An 18376-nucleotide genomic window follows, 5' to 3' on the forward strand; every position below is an offset into this window, starting at 1 on the left:
ATTGAGGGCATCTTTCCACCTTTTTTTTTTTTCTTTTAATGAGAAATTTGGGTCATTTTAAAAATACATACAACTTCTGAAAAAGAGGGTGGAGGCTAAATACTGTCGGTTAGTTTTCAGCAAGCTTTGATATGTCCCAGAAGCTGAACTGCTTGGAAGGTCAATTCATGACAAGTCCTGGGAGAGCTAAACATACCATTATTCTTCCAAGCTGGTCTTTAAGATTTCAAGAAAGCAGAGCTCCACACCTCTCTAGCCATAAGTATTATATTAGCATTAAATATGAGAAAGTCATAATACCCAAATACACATTTGGATAAACAAACTTGGTGTAAAGCTCTATTTTCAGCCTCTTACATGTTGTCTCCTGTTGAATACTTTCAGGCTTTAATAAAATAAGCATTGTTTAGACATACATTTTAGCAAAGTCTAGCACAGTGTTTGAGCTATGCTTATATGAGGTCACTTCACCTAGCAGAGAAATTGAGAAGTCTGAAGTTGACATTTTTCAGGAAATGTAAGAAGTGGTAACAGTCTCATTTTATTCAACAGAACAACTAAATGAATCTCTAAACAGAGCTAACTTTCCTACCATCAGAGTGCCAGAAGAGATACCTTATCCCCTTCAACATTTCTCCCTTAAAAAAGAACAAAAAGATTATTTTAAAACACTTTCACAGTATTTCACAGCATATCTGTTCATATACATACTTCTGGGAAAGAAGGGAACTCGTCAGTGCTGTATTGCATATGCCCATAAATGCAGATCAAAAATGCATTTATAGGAATACCAGATGATGCAAAACAATCTTGCAGCTTTCCAGTTCGCATTACTGAAGCCCCAACAACCACCACACACTGACAGAGCAACACTGTTTCAAAAAGGCTGAAACACAGTCAGTGTCAAAAAATTCACAGCACAGATTAAATAGCCAAAAGGGATGCGGAGAACAGAGACCCCTTCTCCTCCCCAAGTACTTCACCAGGTTCATCTTTCCTGAAGTTATTTCCTTACTCACTTCCAGCCCACTTCAACAAAGCAGGAATTTTGTTTGTTTGTAAAGACACACCTCAGGTTCCCCAGCATTAATCATTTGATTTCTACTCCTATGAGCCAGACTCCAGATAATTTAAACAAATCAAAGTAGCAACCTGTCATATCCATGATCAAGAATACCAAACCACTTCTTTCCCCCCTCTGTCCCAAACCTGTCTTGTAACTACCCCCAAGCCACATCTTCCTCCTGCGCCTCCACAGGCAACTCATTCTGTCCCTCTCTCTCTACATACTCCATCAGGACCTGTCAAGTCAAGGAGAGAACATACCATCAAAAGAACAGGCTAACAACTGATCCCAACTTTTCTACAATACTGTGGAGCAACTCGAAGGGGAGGAAGAGCTGGATGTCAGTTTTTCAACCAGGGTCTGTTGATAAAGGGGACCTACAAACATAAAACCAGTTCCTGGCCATCCACCCCTCCTTAACAAAGTCTGAGTGAGGAAAACAACACTGACTCCAGTTGCTGAACTCTTTCATTTGTTTTCTCCTACATTGAGCTCCAGTCTCAGCTACTTTTTTTTTTTGCTAGGTAAAAAAGGTTTTAGTTACCACAGTCGACTCCAGTGTTCAAAACCTGCTTGCTCCGGCCTGCAAGGTAAGATGCCTCACTCAGCATGTTTTTGTGTTCAAGTTTTGCTTAGACATTAAAATCAACTGAAAAGAGATGGCTCTGTGGTTTCTTGCCCTATGTTTTATATTTTATAATAGGTGGGTCATTTCATAACTGGTGAAACGCTTAGGATGCCTTCTGCTAATCAGTTATTTTAATGAATTTGTTTATTGAGAAGAAATGTAGAAGTTATACATTTTCACCTCCCTCTCTCCCATGACTGAGGTACTCAAAAGCACTACCTAGCAATCAACACAATCAGCAAGGGAGACAAGTCATAAAAATATTTCAGGTAGGTTTCCCTAGCAGAAACTAAATTTCACTGATGTTTCATTCAGGACGGTACTGAAAGAGCCATCCCAGCACTTCTCAGATTCAACATCCCTAGCTATGAAGTAATTTTAACCATCTAACTTTATTTTAACCTCTGTCTACAATTGTGGGGGTCCTAGGGATTTGGGATAGGGGGGCTGGATTTGCAAGAATAGGAGAAATAGGCTGATCCAGTTCACTTCTAATTTACCAGGAGTCATGTAATTCTGCAAAGTTTTGGCTTTACTCTCATTAAAAAGTACTTAAAAAAATATTTTTAATGCACATAGCTTCATAAAATGAATTGAGCAATATGCAGAAGTACAGTAAGTACTCGGCCTAATGTCTCCTAAACGCTGTATGTACATTAAACCATCATTTACAATCCACACACTTCCTCAACAGAACATATATAGGACTTGGGCAATTTTATCACTATCAGACAATCAAATGTTTGACCTGTTTCTTCTCTACAGAACTGATGAATTATAGCTTTCAGCTAGAGCCCAGACAGCCAATTACTTCTTATTTGCAAGCACAGAATTATTTGGGTTTGAAATATGCATCTTACTGCATTTTCACAGAACTTTCTCTAAGCACATATCCCAAATGCACCCACTTCTCCACCTATCAAGAGTCATGAATTACTGTTACCAGCACCCCTACCAAATTCAATACTTAATCCACCTCCTTCTCAAAGGCATGTAAGAACATGTTGCCCGAAGGACTACAGATTTGACTATGTCAAGTAGTTTAACGTAGAGAAACTTTTTTTTTTTTTTTTTTTTTCAGGGGGGGGTGGGGGTGGTAGTGGTTATGAACACCCAAAGTGAAGGTGCAAAGACAAAGCCAGGGTCTTTCCAGTGGTGCCCCGTGACAGGACCAGAGGCAACAGGCACAGACAGAAACATGGGGAGGCCCCATCTGAATATCAGGAAACACTTTTTTACTGTTAGAGTGACCAAGTAATGGCAGAGGATGCCCAGTGAGGTGGTGGAGACTCCATCCTTGAAGATATTCAAAAGATGTCCAGACACAGTCCTGGACAACCTGCTTGAGCAGGGGGAGACAAGATGAACTCCAGAGGTCCCTGCCAACCTCAGCCAGTCTGTGATTAAGTGAAGTAAAAAGGGAAGGAAGTCCTATAACAGAAAAGCTGCTATCAAAAATGCCCCACAAGCTTCAATAAGGACATCTAGCATTTCTGCTCGAACAGTCACATGAAGAAAATCAAGTGAATGTCTATCTTCAATTAAATCAGGTAAGGTAGAAGTCACCAGGACTTTAAATCCAGCAACACACATCAACAGGTAAAATGGTATAAACAATGAAAACTGGAGCACCAGTATAAAATTGCATGGAGTTTTATACTTGCAGTCGTAACAGAGAACTATTCGAGAAGGATAAGTACCTTTTCCTAAGATGCAAAGAAAAGTTCCTGAGCATAGCTGCTATCTGGACATCAAGAAGCAGCAAAGAAACGCAGCAGGTTGAAGACACGTATCAGAAAGCATAAGGATTTCTCAAACACTGAAAAAAAAAAATAATAATCTCCTTTTGCTTACTCATTAACTTGCCTTCACCAAGCTCATAATACTACTTCAATCTTTCTCTAACCTGCATTTCAGACATCTACCCTTGGCACTTACCCCATGTCCAAAACACTCAGAAACTAATTCAGTGCCTATTAAAAGAAAGTGAAGCACAAGACGGGGACATGCAGTACTGCTCCTCATCATCACATTTAGTCACCCAAAGTCAACATCAGTAACTTAGGCCCATCTTATGGCAGTCTCCAAACTGATCACAAGTGATCTGAAGAATGTGGGACTTAAAGCTGAAATAAAAGCCCAGCAACAGAAGACATCTGTCCCTTGGGGTACAACCCATCAAAAGCATGGACCAGAATTTCTAGAATACAATATATTATGTACAGCCTGACAGCACAGCAGGGTTTGGCATCAGGATTCCTTTCAGATTCATGCTGCTGAAACTGCATCTAAGACAACACGCAAGTTTGAAAATCAAGAAAGAATGTAAATACAGAAAGAAAATAAGAAAAAGAAATCAGCAATAGCCTTCAAATACAGGGAAACACAGGCAACATGATAATACAAGATATCAGTCAAGTGTTTACCATAAAATAGCTATGATTCAGTTAACATTTAAAACCAAATAGAAACAGGAAAATAGAAATGCTTTCAGAAGCCATATGCTTCATTTTATATCATTATATCCACCATCCTCAAAACATATAGAGTAGGCAAAAAAAATTCATTTTTCTTTGCTCAAAAGCAATCTCAATATGGTCTCTAAAGCATCATCCTACTTCCAGGAACAGTATTTTAGTCGTAAGAAAAACAACTAGATTCTAGGTGAAACCTACACCACACACAGTAAAACTGCAAAAAGACTTCCTCTTATATTTAGGAATATGATCATAGTTGCTGAATTTAAATTTTACACCTTCAACCACAGGGCTGCCTAACAGACTAGAAAGACTTTGTTTCCCCTCATTAAACCAGGTTAAAAAAGGGCAACCTGATGATTCAAATCTGGAGGTTACAAAGTATTTGTGTTTTCTTCATTTAACTTTGGATTCAAATACTAAATGATTCTGTAACACAAATTGTGTTGAACCCACATATTCCGCAGGTCTGGAATGAACTGTGTTTGCTGTATGATAAATAAAAAAACAAAACCATGAAGTTCACTGTAGGAGTACTACTGCAGGCAAACCTTAAGTCTCAAGAAAGATAAAAGCTCTCTCGATATGGGAAATATTGTAAAATGCTACACTCAGATTAAGTAAGCACTTCTCTAAGCTCATCTGTTGGAAGACTGATTTAAGAAGTTGGGGAGGGAGAGGAAAAAAGCTTGAGAAGTTTACCTTCAAAAGAAGCCACAGTATCTTGCAGCTTTCACAAAGATAGCTAGACAAAAAATTTCAAGAAAACTGAGAGCAGAAACAACTTCATTCAAGGGAACTGCACAAAGTTGTTCACATAACCTATCTTACAAGTTTTACAATCTAGAGAGAACATAAATAAAACAATATGCTCAGCAAAAGAGTTGTGATGTAGTACCAGCAAGCTGAGCAAGCGCTGAGATCTCAGGCAGACTGTATCACCTCCATCTATCTGCTTTTAGTCCCTGTTTACTCTTTGCAGCACTGAGAAGCAAGGAGGGGGAGAGGGTTGAAGGGATGCATGCAAAATGGAATGCAGGAGCTCCGGGTGGGCAGGGAGTCCCAACAAACTGCCAGTTTAAATGGCCAAAATGAAAGAGCATGGACTTTCATGTTAGAGAAAATGAAGAAATCCTTTTGTGCAATTTTTGTAAAACATGAACTTTAAGTAATTGCAAAGAAGCTACTTTACAACCTTTCATCCTGACTCTCACTTTAATGAGCATAACCTGTTTAGGGATGTTGTATGAAAAACAGCACAAGTTCAAACTAGGTCTTCTCCAAAAAGCAAAGAGGATGCAATGGGCTACAAGTGAGCAGACTGTATCAGAAAAAAAAACAAAATTCAACAAGAAGCTCCAGCAGAATAACAACACTGAAGTGGATATTACTTGTATTTCCTCTAGCACCTTCCACTCAATACTTTTGAAGTAGACAAATACAACACTGAGTTTCTTTAATCTGTCACCTTATAAAGGGGACAAGTCGCTTGGCTTCTCTTTTGCCAAAGTCATATGAGGCTGTTGCAAACCCAAGCACAGAACACTGATCGTCAGAGTCCTGCTCATGTGCTTTAACCAAGTAAGAGACAAAGATAAATAGATAAAAGATTAATAAAATATATAAAGTTGTATTCCTATTCTTTCATGAAGAATCTATTCCAAGTACTGGTATTAAGCATTACTGAAATTGCAAGTAAACATTACTATTAATAGTAATACTATCAATACTAATTATTAACAGGGTATTAACAGTGTATGATACATACATTTCTCAAGCACTATTACTCAGCATACTATTCTGCTGTGATCAGTATCACTAAGGGGACACCAGCAACAAATATAAAAATACCAAAATATGGCATTCTATGAGGAAAACATCACATAAGAGTCCATGGAATAAATATAAAACATAAAAAATGTTTCTAGGTTCTAAAACAGCAACTTAAGAATTGGAAGAACTAACCAAAAAAAAAAGCTTCTATAGCTTCCGTTAACAGACAAGATTTTTTGTTGGGTTTTGCCTTAGCTTCCTTACATATTAGTGACCGGTCTATAACTCCAAAGTCCCCTCTAATGGTCAAATCCTTTTGCAAGTCATGACACCAGGAGCTTTTTTGAGAACTGGCGAAAACAATGCAAGTGAAATGGCCTAAATTTCTGAATTTCCATGCCTCTGTTTTTATTACTATGAACACTTTTTTAAATCAATACACTGATAAAACTGCAACTAGAACAAAGCAGAATAGAGCTTGCCCAATTCCCACTCCTTCCTCCCTCAAGTTACCCAGATTGTTGAGGTTATAAACACAAAAGCTGGCTCATTTTCCAGACTCTGCATCAAAATTGGTTTACACCAGTTAATCCAGTTTCTCCATGTATCTCTCCAGGAGTCCCAAAACATCATTAATGCTGGAAAGTGATTTAGCCTTGCCTGCTTTCAAGTTAGCCATTGTAAGGTTAAAAATAAATTCTTTAAACAAGTTAGGTCAAACCACCACAGAGAGATTGGGCCCAGGTATAAATACTGAGTCAGCCAGGTAGGAATCCAAACCCAGATTCCAACAGAGAACATGATATAACCAAGGGAGTCACTAAAAGGGCCTGGTAAATGTTAAAAAAGCAAAGCCTCAGAACACGAAGTCATTGCTGTTTGCTCTGAAGGGACTCCGTTTCAATGGCAAGCACTCCTCCTCCAGGCCTGCACATCCTCCCCCTCCCTTCCCTTTGCACACATCCAGCTCCAATTTCTCTTCTTGAAAAACACAGCTGCTCTCACGCCAGGAAGGCCCCTCCATTTCACCAGCCACCACGGCCCCAGACGCTATCGCCTTGATCTACTACTCTATTATAAGTGTTTCAGCATTTACTCAAATTGAGACGACACGGGACCGACTGCTGCTTGGTAGCTAGGGGCGAAGCGAGCTGGCCCTCTTGAACCTCTCCTTACACAGCTCCACACCAAACCCGAAGTTTCTGTTCCAGAAGACTGCATGTTCTTCTGAACATAACTGAGAGGGCTCTGCACGTCCATGCTCCTGACGTTAGCACACCTACAAGAGAAAAGCTTCAAACAAGGTTCACCCTGAGCAGCGTCCAGGTGGCATTCAACAGCACTGCAGACATTTCAACACGTATTTTTAAATGTTTCACATCAGAGTTAAGATCCTCACCATGAGGCTCAAAGGTGCACCAGCTTCATTTCTACATCCAGTTTCTTGCAGGAGGGTTTCTACCAGCTCACTTTATTGCTCTATTTTTCTTCAGCAACAAAAGTAAACACAGAAGAGCTGTCTTTTTTTGTTTTGTTTTAAATGCAACCTAAACCAGCCCAATAGCGAAGCCCTGCCCTGACTTCCAATTCTCTGCAACCACACATGTTCAGGGGTGAGGAAGGACTAGGTAGAGAAGGTTAACAGAAAGAACAGCGCATTCACTGCCATGTCCTCAAGTAACCTACTGTTGCTGCCGAGATGTTATTGTCAGTGAATTCTGTAGCTGTGACCGTGACACTGCTGCCCTACCCCACCCCCACAAGCGAGGGAGCACCCGGGAAGGAGACAGGGAAAGATGACATGGATGCAAAACCCTACACAAGGCACAAACCAGTAGTTAGTCACCCACTTGTTCCCTTCCCGTGCTGCCAGCCCTCCCGTGGCCTGACTCGAGATTAGGAAGGGGCCCAAAGGCACGCCCCCCCTCCCCTAGCCAGCTTCTCCTCCGAGGGGTCCAGCTGCACCCCGCTTTCCTCACAGCCCCAGCCCAAAGAGCCAGGAGAAGCACGAATCCGTGGGGAGGAAAGTAGCCAGCTCTAAGGAGATGAACAAGGGGGACGAGGTGCAGGACCCCCTCCCCCGAACGGGAGAAGGCGGAAAGCTAACCCACCTCTCCCCGCACCCACCGGGGGTCGGGTCGGGTGGGCTCCCCCTCCCCACACGAGCCCGGGCAGGAGCGAGGCGGAAGCTGCCCGCAACGGCGGCCTACTCCGCGGTGCCGACCCGCGCCCCTGAGGAGGGGGACCGGGGGGGGCGGTAATCTAGGGCAGGACGAAGCTTCCCCCGGGCGGCCGCCAGCAAAAGTAGGGCACAGCCACCTCCCCTCACACGCCGCCACCCCCCCAAACCCTCCGCGGACGGGAAGCGGCGGCCGGCGCGGCGGGGAGGGGCGGCCCTGGCAGACACCCGCCGCCGGACAAAAGCTGCCGCCGGGACGGGGAACCGGCCCCGGGACAGGTCCGTCGCCCCGAGAGAGGCGACCAGGGATGAGGGAGGGGATGCGGCGGCGACGGGGTCCGTGCGGGGGCCCCGGGCCGCTCGAGGCGGCAGCGGCCGCCCCCGAGCCGCTGGGCGAGGGAGGGGCGCGGGGCCTCGGCCGGGCGCGCGGGCCCGCCGCCCCCCGCCGCCGCGCGCGCGGGGCGGGCAGTGAGGGAGGGGGACGCGCCCCCCCCGGCCCCCCACCCCCTCGGCCCCCGCGGCGCGCGCGGCCCCGGCCCCCCCGCGCGGTACCTGCCCAATGTGCTCACAAAGCAGCAGCGGCGCCCACCACCGTCACGTGACCGCCCCGCGCCTGCCTCGCTCCCTCCTCCTCCTCCCCCCCCCTCCCTCCTTCTCCGGCTCCGCGGGCGCGCGAGGCAGCTCCCCCGCCACGTGACGCGCGTGACGCGACGTGACGTGACGCGACGCGGCCGCGCTCACCTACCGCGCCCCCGCCCCGCGCGCGCCACGCCCCTCACACACCGCTCTTCCGCCCTACCCCGGCACCACGTGAGCAGCGCGGGGGAAGCCGGTCCCTTCCCCCTCACGTGATCGGGGCGCCTCCGGCTCCGCCCCTCGGCGCGCGCGTGCACGCGGCGGCAGGGCAGGTTTTGGTTCCCGCCCATCGCCGCGGTGAGGGCGGGCGGCGCCGGGAGCGGCCTCTTCGCCCTCGGCGGGCGTCAGCGCTGGCTCGTCGCCACGAGAGGCCCCGAGGGAGGCTCCTGGGGTCGCTCCGCGCCCGGCGGGACGGGTTTAGGAGCAGGGTGAACGTTCAGAGTCCTGGCTCGGTTCATCTCTCGCTGGCCGAAGGAGGTTCGAATCGGGAGCCTTTTTTGGGTTTTTTTTACGCTTTCCTTCTTATCTTAGGGTGGCTTTTATTTTCGGCCCTACAGGGTTTTGTCAGGACTCGTCATGAGTGATTTATGTCACAGATCAAAGTGTGTTCAGGTTGCCAGGTTAATTTCATCATATTTGGTGTCTCAGTGCCAGGCAAGCTGAGTCAACGTGGGTTCTGGGCTTTCTAGAGCTCCCTTGTTCCTTCTCTAGCTATTCTCCTGGGGGGTTTATCTCAGACCTTTGATTTGATACCCCAAACAATCTGCATGACCAGCAAATCCAAAGGCTCATTCACCTTCTCTCTCTCCACAGTTGCCGAGACCAATTACTGAACAGTAAGGGGATTGGAAACATTTCTTCTATGGGTTACGCTCTTTTGCCAGGCTGGACACAGCCCCGGTTGACATGGAGAATCTCAGGACAAAGGATAGCTGCACAGCAGGAGGAAAAGGGCAAGGAGAGTGTACTAGGGACTAACAGAGAACAGCAAGGGGTTGGCAGAGCAAAGGTGTGTCAGAGCACTTGGTGCATCTTCTGGCAACCTAAACTGAACAGTGACAGGACAGATGGCAAGAAAGGAAGGTTGTTTGACTCCCCAAGAAGTGGAGTTTCAGGTTGTGAGCCAGGGAAAAAAATAAATTTTTCCCTTTAGGCTTTTTTCTGCTGTGCATTTTCCCTGTTTTGTACATCACCTCTGCTTGCAGTTGTACCCTTCTGGTATCCCTTCTTTGTAGGGCCTGGCATTTTAAGGCAGGGCTCACTCAGCCTGTGTGCAAATGGGTCCCTGTTTGGCGCTCTGCTGAGTAGGCAGGGTGGGTGAAGGTGACAGGGGCACTAGATAGCAGACCGTTAAGCCCCTGGAGCCTCCAGTCGTATGTCCCATGGTTTTTGACCTTTTCTGTGGCCTTATTTCCTTTGCTGCTGTTTGCTCATTCTCTGTCCCTTGACCACATAGTCTCCACATAAGTAGAGAGGGCATCAAATTTCACCTTACCCTGAGCATTATATGAAAATTTATCAGTGTTGTTCATGCTTCTGCCTTCTCTGCTTGGACAGAGTAGACAGATTTAAGTGATCAGCATCCTGGACCGACCTTGACATTTATTAGGTAGATGGGCAGGAGCTACAACAGTTCCTACGGCTCGGAAACAGCAAGACCTCCCTATTCCCAATTTTTCCCAATAAGACAGAGTGTCCTTTAGAGCTAAATTGAAATTCAGGCCAAACAGCGCACAGGTAGTGTTGATTTTCTTGAGGCAGATGTTGATATTTTGTTTTATTACTACTGGGGAGAGGGTATTAATTATAGCTCTAAACAAAGTTTCACAAGCTTTGTGACAAACATGTCTGCAGCTCCATAATCTGTGCAGATTTAATCAGCATTATTAGCATTCTTTCATCATGACTTGGCAATCCTTTGCTAATCAAGATGGATATTTGATGTGCAGCATGAAACAACAAAGGCTGAGAGCTCTTGGGATGCTGCAGTCAGATGGTGTGGTGCCAGCTGGAGCGTGTCTCCGAATATCGCAGAATCCAGCCCAGGAGCATTTGGAATGGGAGAAAATCAAACAAGGATACCAGGACAAAAACACTGTAGACTCCCTTCTGCTGTACAGGGAGTAGATATAAATGAAAAAATGGCATATTTCACTGTCAGTGCTTCCAGAGGAGACCTAAGTGAAGGAACTGATGGAGACTTGGAGACAAAGACCCCACTCCAAATATTCAGTACATCAGGCTTGTAGAGGAGATCTTGCACTAAACACAATGAGGGTCTGACTAGGCCCTGGCAGGTAGATTCTAGATACTGTCTGTGTCAAGACTTTATCTGCTGTTACAAGGATCTGTGACCTTTTCAGTTTTCCATCTACTGAAGAATAATCCAGTGCAGGTGCAAATCCCACTGGAGTGTATGTTCAAGTTTACTTCAGGAGTGCTTTTCCAGAACGTACTCCAGTAGCCTCAGAGAGACAACATAATCCAGTTATACCCAGACTCTGTAAGGGAGAGGCTCCACATGGAGAAACCAAGCTTGACTTTCAGGTTTGAATTGAGTTTGCAGGGAATTAGGAATTCTCTCTAGTTACAGTGGAACAATTGAAAGTCTTGGATGCCAAGTGGGGTTGCCTCAAGAGATGTTACCCTTGGGCATACCAGGGATTGCTGCTGCATTTAAACTTGGGGTGAAACTCATGATGTCTAGAAATGGGATCCAGTGCATTCATTTGTCTTAATACGCATGTAGAAGCAAGACTTCAGCAACAACTGTGATTGAAAGGGCTGCCATTTCAGCTGTGGAAGCAAGCCCTTCTGTTATAGATGCCATTCACAGCATCGAAGGTAGGAAGGGTGATGATGTCACTGTGTCTAGCCTTCATACAGCCCAGGCCATTACAATTCCTAACATCTGTGGGCTGCATTAGTTCCTCATGTGTCAGCATCATCCTGGAAATTCATGTTGGACTACTTGATCATCCTGTAGAGTCAGCGCATGCCTGGAGACAGACCCTCTTCTCTACATGCCCACTGAGGCCCTTGGTCCAAGTTTTCTCACCTTGTAATTTGGCTGTATGAAAAAGGTGATGCATTTTCATGTGACCAGAATCTGAAATTGCTCTGTACAACTACATTAACCCTGTTATTGTTTTCCAATCCTTCAATTTTTTTCACAAAACATTTTATCTGTGATACTTTGTACTTACCTCCAAATTGCTGAGACAGATCAACACATCTGAGCCTGATATCGATCCTGCAGAACCTCGCTATAAACACCCGTTGCAGGGAGGATGTTGGCAGTTAATCGGTGTAGTGGGTGCTCTGCTAATGGTGAGTGCTGAGTTTGTTCTGTCATACTCCCTGATTTAATTCTGTGATGTGCCTATTGTTAACTTTATCAGCCAAATAATCTCTAATAATTAAATAGTCTTTTGTTAAACAGACTTATTTTCCACGCAACCCTGTTGCCTGGCATTAACTGTATATCTAGCCTTGAATTCTCTATTAATCAAGTCCCTTATCAGTTTTCCATTATTTTGCCTGTGACATCAAGGAAAGTAGTCCACAGGTATCTGGTCACCCCTCTGTGCCCTCCTCAAACAGTGGCATGCTTCCAGCCTCTTAAAATTTCCAAAGATTAAAATTATCTCCGTGAAGCCAGGAGTTTCCCTGGCCAGCTCTTAGAGACCTGGGGGGGCGGGGTTGGACTAGATGATCATTAACGGTCCCTTCCAACCCACAGGTCCCTTTTGACCCAAACCATTCGGTGCTTCTATGAGCTCTTGGGTGTAGACACCTCAGGGCTGGTGATAGAAAACCGTTTCTGGCTGCCAGATGTTAACTTCACACTAGTCAGTCCATAAGCTAACAACCAGCTATTTCTTCTGTCCCACTGTGACTTTACTAGAGCTTCTTAGTGGAACAAGAAGCAGGTATTTTCGGAAGACTTCTACTTTTCTAATCATCTGTGCTTTTAAAACTTTCTACATGTGCGCCAATACAGTTGCTAGGAATTGTTCTTTAAGAGGGTGATTGAAAGTTCTTAGAAGCAAAAATATCCTTTTGCTGGTTTAGCTTATCATAGAATCAGAGTACCACATCAGGAGGGACCTCAAGGATCATCTAGTCCTTGCAGAAGCACAGTCTAGACAAGATGGCCCAGCACCCTGTCCAGCTGAATCTTAAGTGTCCGGTGTTGGGGAATCCACCACTTCCCTGGGGAGATTATTCCAGTGGCTATTCCAGCAGTGCATTGTTCTCCCTGTGAAAAATTTTCCTCTCATGTCCAATCAGAATCTCCCCAGGAGTAACTTGTACCCATTATCCCTCATGTTTTCCACATGACTCCTTGTAAAAAGGGAGTTTCCATCTTCTTTGTAGCCACCCTTTAATTACTGGAACATGGCAATAAGGTCCCCCCTAAGCCTTCTCTTCTCAAGGCTGAACAAACCCAGCTTATACCAGTCTATACCAGAATAAATGTAGAGGAATTTATCTATTCCTTTTCTAATTTAAGTTTCAGGCAACTCAAAGTTTATCAGAGACACCAGTTGTTTATGTGCAGAGCTAGTTCTTTCTGGGATGGCTGATTAGCTCAGCTGCAGTGTCCCACAAATGCAAAGCCAATTGACTTATTGGGCTGCATCAACATCCTCATGCCCTGATAGACATCGTTGTACCATGTTGTACAGTGCCTCTTGCAGTGCTTAGAGAGCATATGCCTTTATCAGCTGGATTTTAACAGGCCTGTTAACCCTCCCCTACTCCAGAAAAATGTAAACGTTCCTGTAATTGATTGGTAAAAAACTAATATTGTTGTAATGTGGAAGCTGGATATTGCACCATTTGCTGTTTTCCCCCAAACTTCATTTTAGGATAAACTATAAGCATTTTTATCCTGTGATATATTTTAGGAAAATGTTTTGAATAGCATGTCCGAGGATATTTGCCAACTCTGGTTAAATGTCAGTCATCTGCTTTAAATTATAAAAGGGCTGTTTTTAGATGCAGCAACTGGTAATAGCAAGAACAAATCAGTGAGCCTGAGAGACCTTGGGGAACGTTCTGAACGTTCTCTCAGTCCCTGTGAAGGAAGTAGCGCAATAGTACTGAAAGCCATTTCCAAACACGTTGAGGACAAGAAGCTGGAGTAGTCACCACAGATTTACACTGGGGAAGCCATGCCTGACCAACCTGATCACCTTCTACAATGAAATGACTTGCCATGGCAGATGAGGGGAGAGGAGGCGATGTTGTTCCCTTTGACTATAGCAAGGCTCTCAACAGTGCTTCCTGTAACAGCCTCACAAACTGATGAGCTGCAGGCTAGGTATATGGACAGGGAGGCAGACTGAAAACTGGTAGAACTGCTGGGCTCAAGGTGTTGTGATCAGTGGCACAAAGTCCATCTGGAGGCCAGTCACTGGTGGTCCACCCTAGGTCCTGGGGCCAAGACTGCCCAGTATCTTCATTAATGACTTAAAACAGTGGGGCAGAGTGCAGCTTCAGCAAGTTCACAGATGGCGCAAAACTGGGAGGAGTGGATGATACCTCAGAAGGTTGTGGTGTCATTCAGAGGGATCTCAAGAGGCTGGAGAAATGGGCCAACAGGAATCTTATGAAGGCCAACAAAGGGAAATGTGAAGTTACACACCTGTGAAGGAATAACCCCTGTTGTGGTTTAACCCAGCCGGCAGCCAAACACCACGCAGCCACTCACCCACCTTCATCCAACCCAGGGGAAGGGGGAGAGAATTGGAGGGGTAAAGGTAAGGAGACTCACAGGTTGAGACAAAAACAATTTAATAATTGAAATAAAATAAAATTAAAATAATAATAATAATAATGATAAAAATGATAGTAATAATAGAATATACAAACAAGTGATGCACAATGCAATTGCTGACCACCTGCTGAATGATGCCCAGCCCATTCCCAGCTAGTGATCCAGAGGAGAGAAAATCCCAAAACCACAATCCTGGAAGAGCAAGAGAGAGCAAACTGCCCAGCCAACCATCATCTATACACTGAGCATGATACTGTATGATATGGAATATTCCATTGGCCAATTTGGGTCATTGCTCTGGCTGTGCTCCCTCCCAGCTTTTTGTGTACCTGTGCACAGGCAGAACATGGGAAGTTGAAAAGTCCATGATTTCTTAGCAACTACTAAAAAGATCACCGATTATCAACATTCTTCTCATACCAAATCCTATGCTGAATCCAAAACACAGCACTATTCTAGCTACTAACAAGGAAAATTACCTCTATTCCAGCCAAAACCAGGACAACCCCATATGCCAGTGTGAGCTGGGGCCAACCATCTGGAAAGCAGCTTGGTAGAGAAGGACCTGGAAGTCCTGGTGTACAAGTGGAACATGAGCCAGCCATGTGGCTTTGCATCAAAGGCCAACAACATCCTGGGCTGCATTAGGAAGAGTGCTGCCAGCAGATTGAGGGAGGTGATCCTTCCCCTCCTGTCACCAGTTCAGCATTAGTGAGACACATCTGGAGTGCTGTCTCCACTTCTGGACTCCACAGTTCAAGAAGGACATGGGGCATACTGGAGGGAGTCCAATAAAGGGTCACAGAGATGATTAAGGGACTAAAGTACTTACCATACAGGTATAGGCTGAGAGAGCCAGGGTTGTTTAGCCTGGAGAAGGCTCAGGACAATTTTATCAGTCTCCTAACTCATGGCAGTGAGTAAAGATGAAGCCAGGCTTCTCAGTGGGGTCCAGTGATGAGCCACAAACTGAGAAACAGAAAATTCCATTTATACCTAAAACTGAGTATGGTCAAACACGGGCACAGGTTGCCCAGAGAAGCTGTGGAATCTCTAGCCTTGGAGATACTCAAAACCTGACTGGCAGTGGTCCTGAGCAGCTTGCCCTAGCTGACCCTGCTTTGAGCAGGGGTTGGAATAGGTGATCCCCAAAGGTCCCTTTCAACCTCAACTGTTCTGTCATTCACAGAGTACAGGCACCCAAGCATTCAGGGATATGACTTGACCTCTCTGACCATTTCTTATTCCAAGAGTGTGTTAGTAAGTGGAGAAAGAAAGGTGACAGGGAAATCCATGTCACATGAGCCAGACTCTTCCCTGTAGTCAGTTTCTATTGCTCTGCACAGAATGTTCAAACTCCAGATGTTTCTCTTCGCCTTAAGCAAAGAGTTGAATAGCCTTTAGGAGTCAAAGCCTATTTATACAGGTAAAAAGCAAAAGCTGGCTTTCTGTGGTGCACAGGAAAGAGATACTCCTATAAATACACATGGCAAGTCATCATTACTCCTAGAATTTCTTTCCTGGAAGCGAAAATGTCTCTGTGAAGTGGTTTTATCAGAGAGCAAGATCAGAAGTAGTTATAGCTTAATAGCTCTCTACTGGCATCCTTGCTGGCCCAGCTGCTGCGTGTGTCCAACAGCCCTCAGCAGCAGGAAGCAGGCTGCCACCACAGCAAGTGCAGAAAGGCATCGTGCCTTCCCAGATGTTTTTCTTAGTGCTGATCAACTGTTCCTCACCCTCTTGGCTCCAACCCTCTTTTAGGGCTCATACACAGGGAGAAATTAGCCAGCACTGCTCCCTAGGTGAATACTTGCCTATAATACAGCAGCTGTATGGGGAGGAGTTTTACAGCAACAGTGGCAGTACCCTTAAATACAGCCACAACTGTGGTCTAGAATCTCTAAAATTTCTGTTGTAGATGAGTCTATGTGCTTAATGTTCAACATACACCAGGCACTGCAGTGCGTCTGTGGAGAGAGGAAAACCCTGGAACAAGGAGACTTCACAACACGGGAAAAAAAAACGCAGGGGCTACAAATATTTCTGCTGAGACTTCAGCATCCCAGGAACATGAGTCTCGCTCCATCTAGCTGGCCTTTTGACCACAGCTGTGCACTTAGGGCCTGTGGCTTCTCTCTTACCTCTCCCAGCTTGTGGTACACCTTAATGAAGAGGGAAAGCTAAGACTCTCCATGCAGAGTGCTACTTTGGGGCAGCTGATCAGTAGCTCCCAAATGCCATGTTGGCTGCATGGTCCCTTGAGCCCTGCAGGAGGCTGAAGCCATCCTGACGTTTGTTCTTCCAGATGAGGAGGCTTGGAGGGGACTGAGAAAGTTGGAAGACAAAGCACAGAGGTTCTTATTTTCTAATACACTGTGAACTTGCTCACTTTCATTCTCTTGAAAAAATGGGCTGCCCTTGCCCAAAGAACAGCTCAAGCACTGCATTTCTGGCATCTCTTTAATTTATTAATCCATTTACTGGACCTTGAAAGCACCTTGCACTGGGAAAGACTATCCTGATCCTCTGTTCAGAAGCAGACAGGGTGAGTACAGATATTTCTAGGAAGAACTCAGAGAACCAGTACAAAACTATTCCTGAAGTGTTGTTGTCCTGGTTTGGCTTCCTTGTTCTGCAACAGTGGTGCCACCAGCTGGCAAAGAGCTGAGAATCCTAAGTCACAAAGATCAGAAACAAAATACGCCCAAGAAGGGAAGTGATGACAGCCAAGCAAACCTGCAGCAGCTGGGCTGGGAGTTGGAGGCAGGCAGCAGATTGAGTGTTGAAAGGGATAATACGCACTGCCACCGTGTTTGTAGTGTACAGTAAAAGCACAGTCGATAGCAACGTAGACCTGCTGCAGACTGCAGGCCAAGGAATGCAAGGGATCTCGTCTTTGTTCCACACCCAGAAATAACAATGGCAACACACACACATGGCAAGCACAGCTAGCAAGAAAGCCCTGAGGGAACATGGACTGTTTGGTATAAGGAGTGAAGACCATGACACAATTAAAAATCCCTTCCCAAAAAAAGAGATGAGCTACCCCACAGAAGGGAACAAATTGCTTCATCTGCACAGTGAATGGGAAAGCAAGGGGACCTGCAAGACAGATGATGGGACAAAATATATGAATGATAGAATTAGTTGGTGGGGGAGGATTTGGACTCTCTATTGATGAGATTTGAGCTGGACCCACATCTAAGAGGAGCTCGATGTCTCGGTACTTCCAGAGATCCTTTTAGGTCTTGCAAGGCAGCTGAGAGGTCCCACACCATCTGAGTGCTCTATGATGGAGCATCTGATGCAGCTGAGCAGTTAGTAACCCTCACTGCCAGAGACCTTTCTAGCCTATCGTCTCCTGCGTGTCTCTAGGGCCAGGGATAATTTTTTTTCCATCTCTCAGTTTTGGTATAAGGCTCAGTAGGATGACAGTATAGTATCCATATGCCTTTTCACAGTCTCCTCTTCCTCTTTTGGTATCCACAAGCATCAATAATACCTACTACAGTACTACAGGGAGCAGAGATGGTGCAGCTGGAGACACAGTCTCCCATAGCTTGCATAGAAAGTGGTCATTTATCCATGACCACAGAAATGAGTACCTCAGGGTGAGGCCAAGTGTGAAGACGGGGATGCAGGAGCTGCTTTTAGGCGCATGATTATAACCTCCAACATAAAGCTTAAATCTCTTAAGGGCATTTCTCCTCTCCAAAAAATAACCTTCACAATTCTAGGCAGGGAAGAGGAGGCAGGGAAATAGGACAGCTGGAGAGGGGCTCCCATGCAATAAAAATACGTGGAAGAGCTAGTGCTACAGATACAGTTTTGT

General features: G+C 45.3%; 2 protein-coding genes across 5 annotated transcripts in view; both read right to left on the reverse strand.

Moving 5' to 3' along the window:
• The window catches only part of UBAP2 (ubiquitin associated protein 2), a 120251-nt gene extending 111474 nt beyond the window's left edge, over window positions 1-8777 (reverse strand). For all 4 annotated transcript variants that reach the window (XM_074931184.1, XM_074931183.1, XM_074931185.1 and 1 more), the window contains exon 1: window positions 8676-8777. The gene's annotated coding sequence lies outside the window, so the exon portion shown is untranslated. The remainder of the gene's footprint in view (window positions 1-8675) is intronic.
• Window positions 8778-10858: 2081 nt separating this feature from the next.
• Window positions 10859-18376, reverse strand: part of DCAF12 (DDB1 and CUL4 associated factor 12) — a 43419-nt gene continuing 35901 nt past the window's right edge. The window contains exon 9 of the mRNA XM_074933082.1: window positions 10859-11829. Within this exon, the coding sequence (XP_074789183.1) occupies window positions 11779-11829 (51 nt within the window). The 3' untranslated portion in view covers window positions 10859-11778. The remainder of the gene's footprint in view (window positions 11830-18376) is intronic.

This window comes from Athene noctua, chromosome Z (genome assembly GCF_965140245.1).
Source record: "Athene noctua chromosome Z, bAthNoc1.hap1.1, whole genome shotgun sequence".
Lineage (NCBI taxonomy): Eukaryota > Metazoa > Chordata > Aves > Strigiformes > Strigidae > Athene > Athene noctua.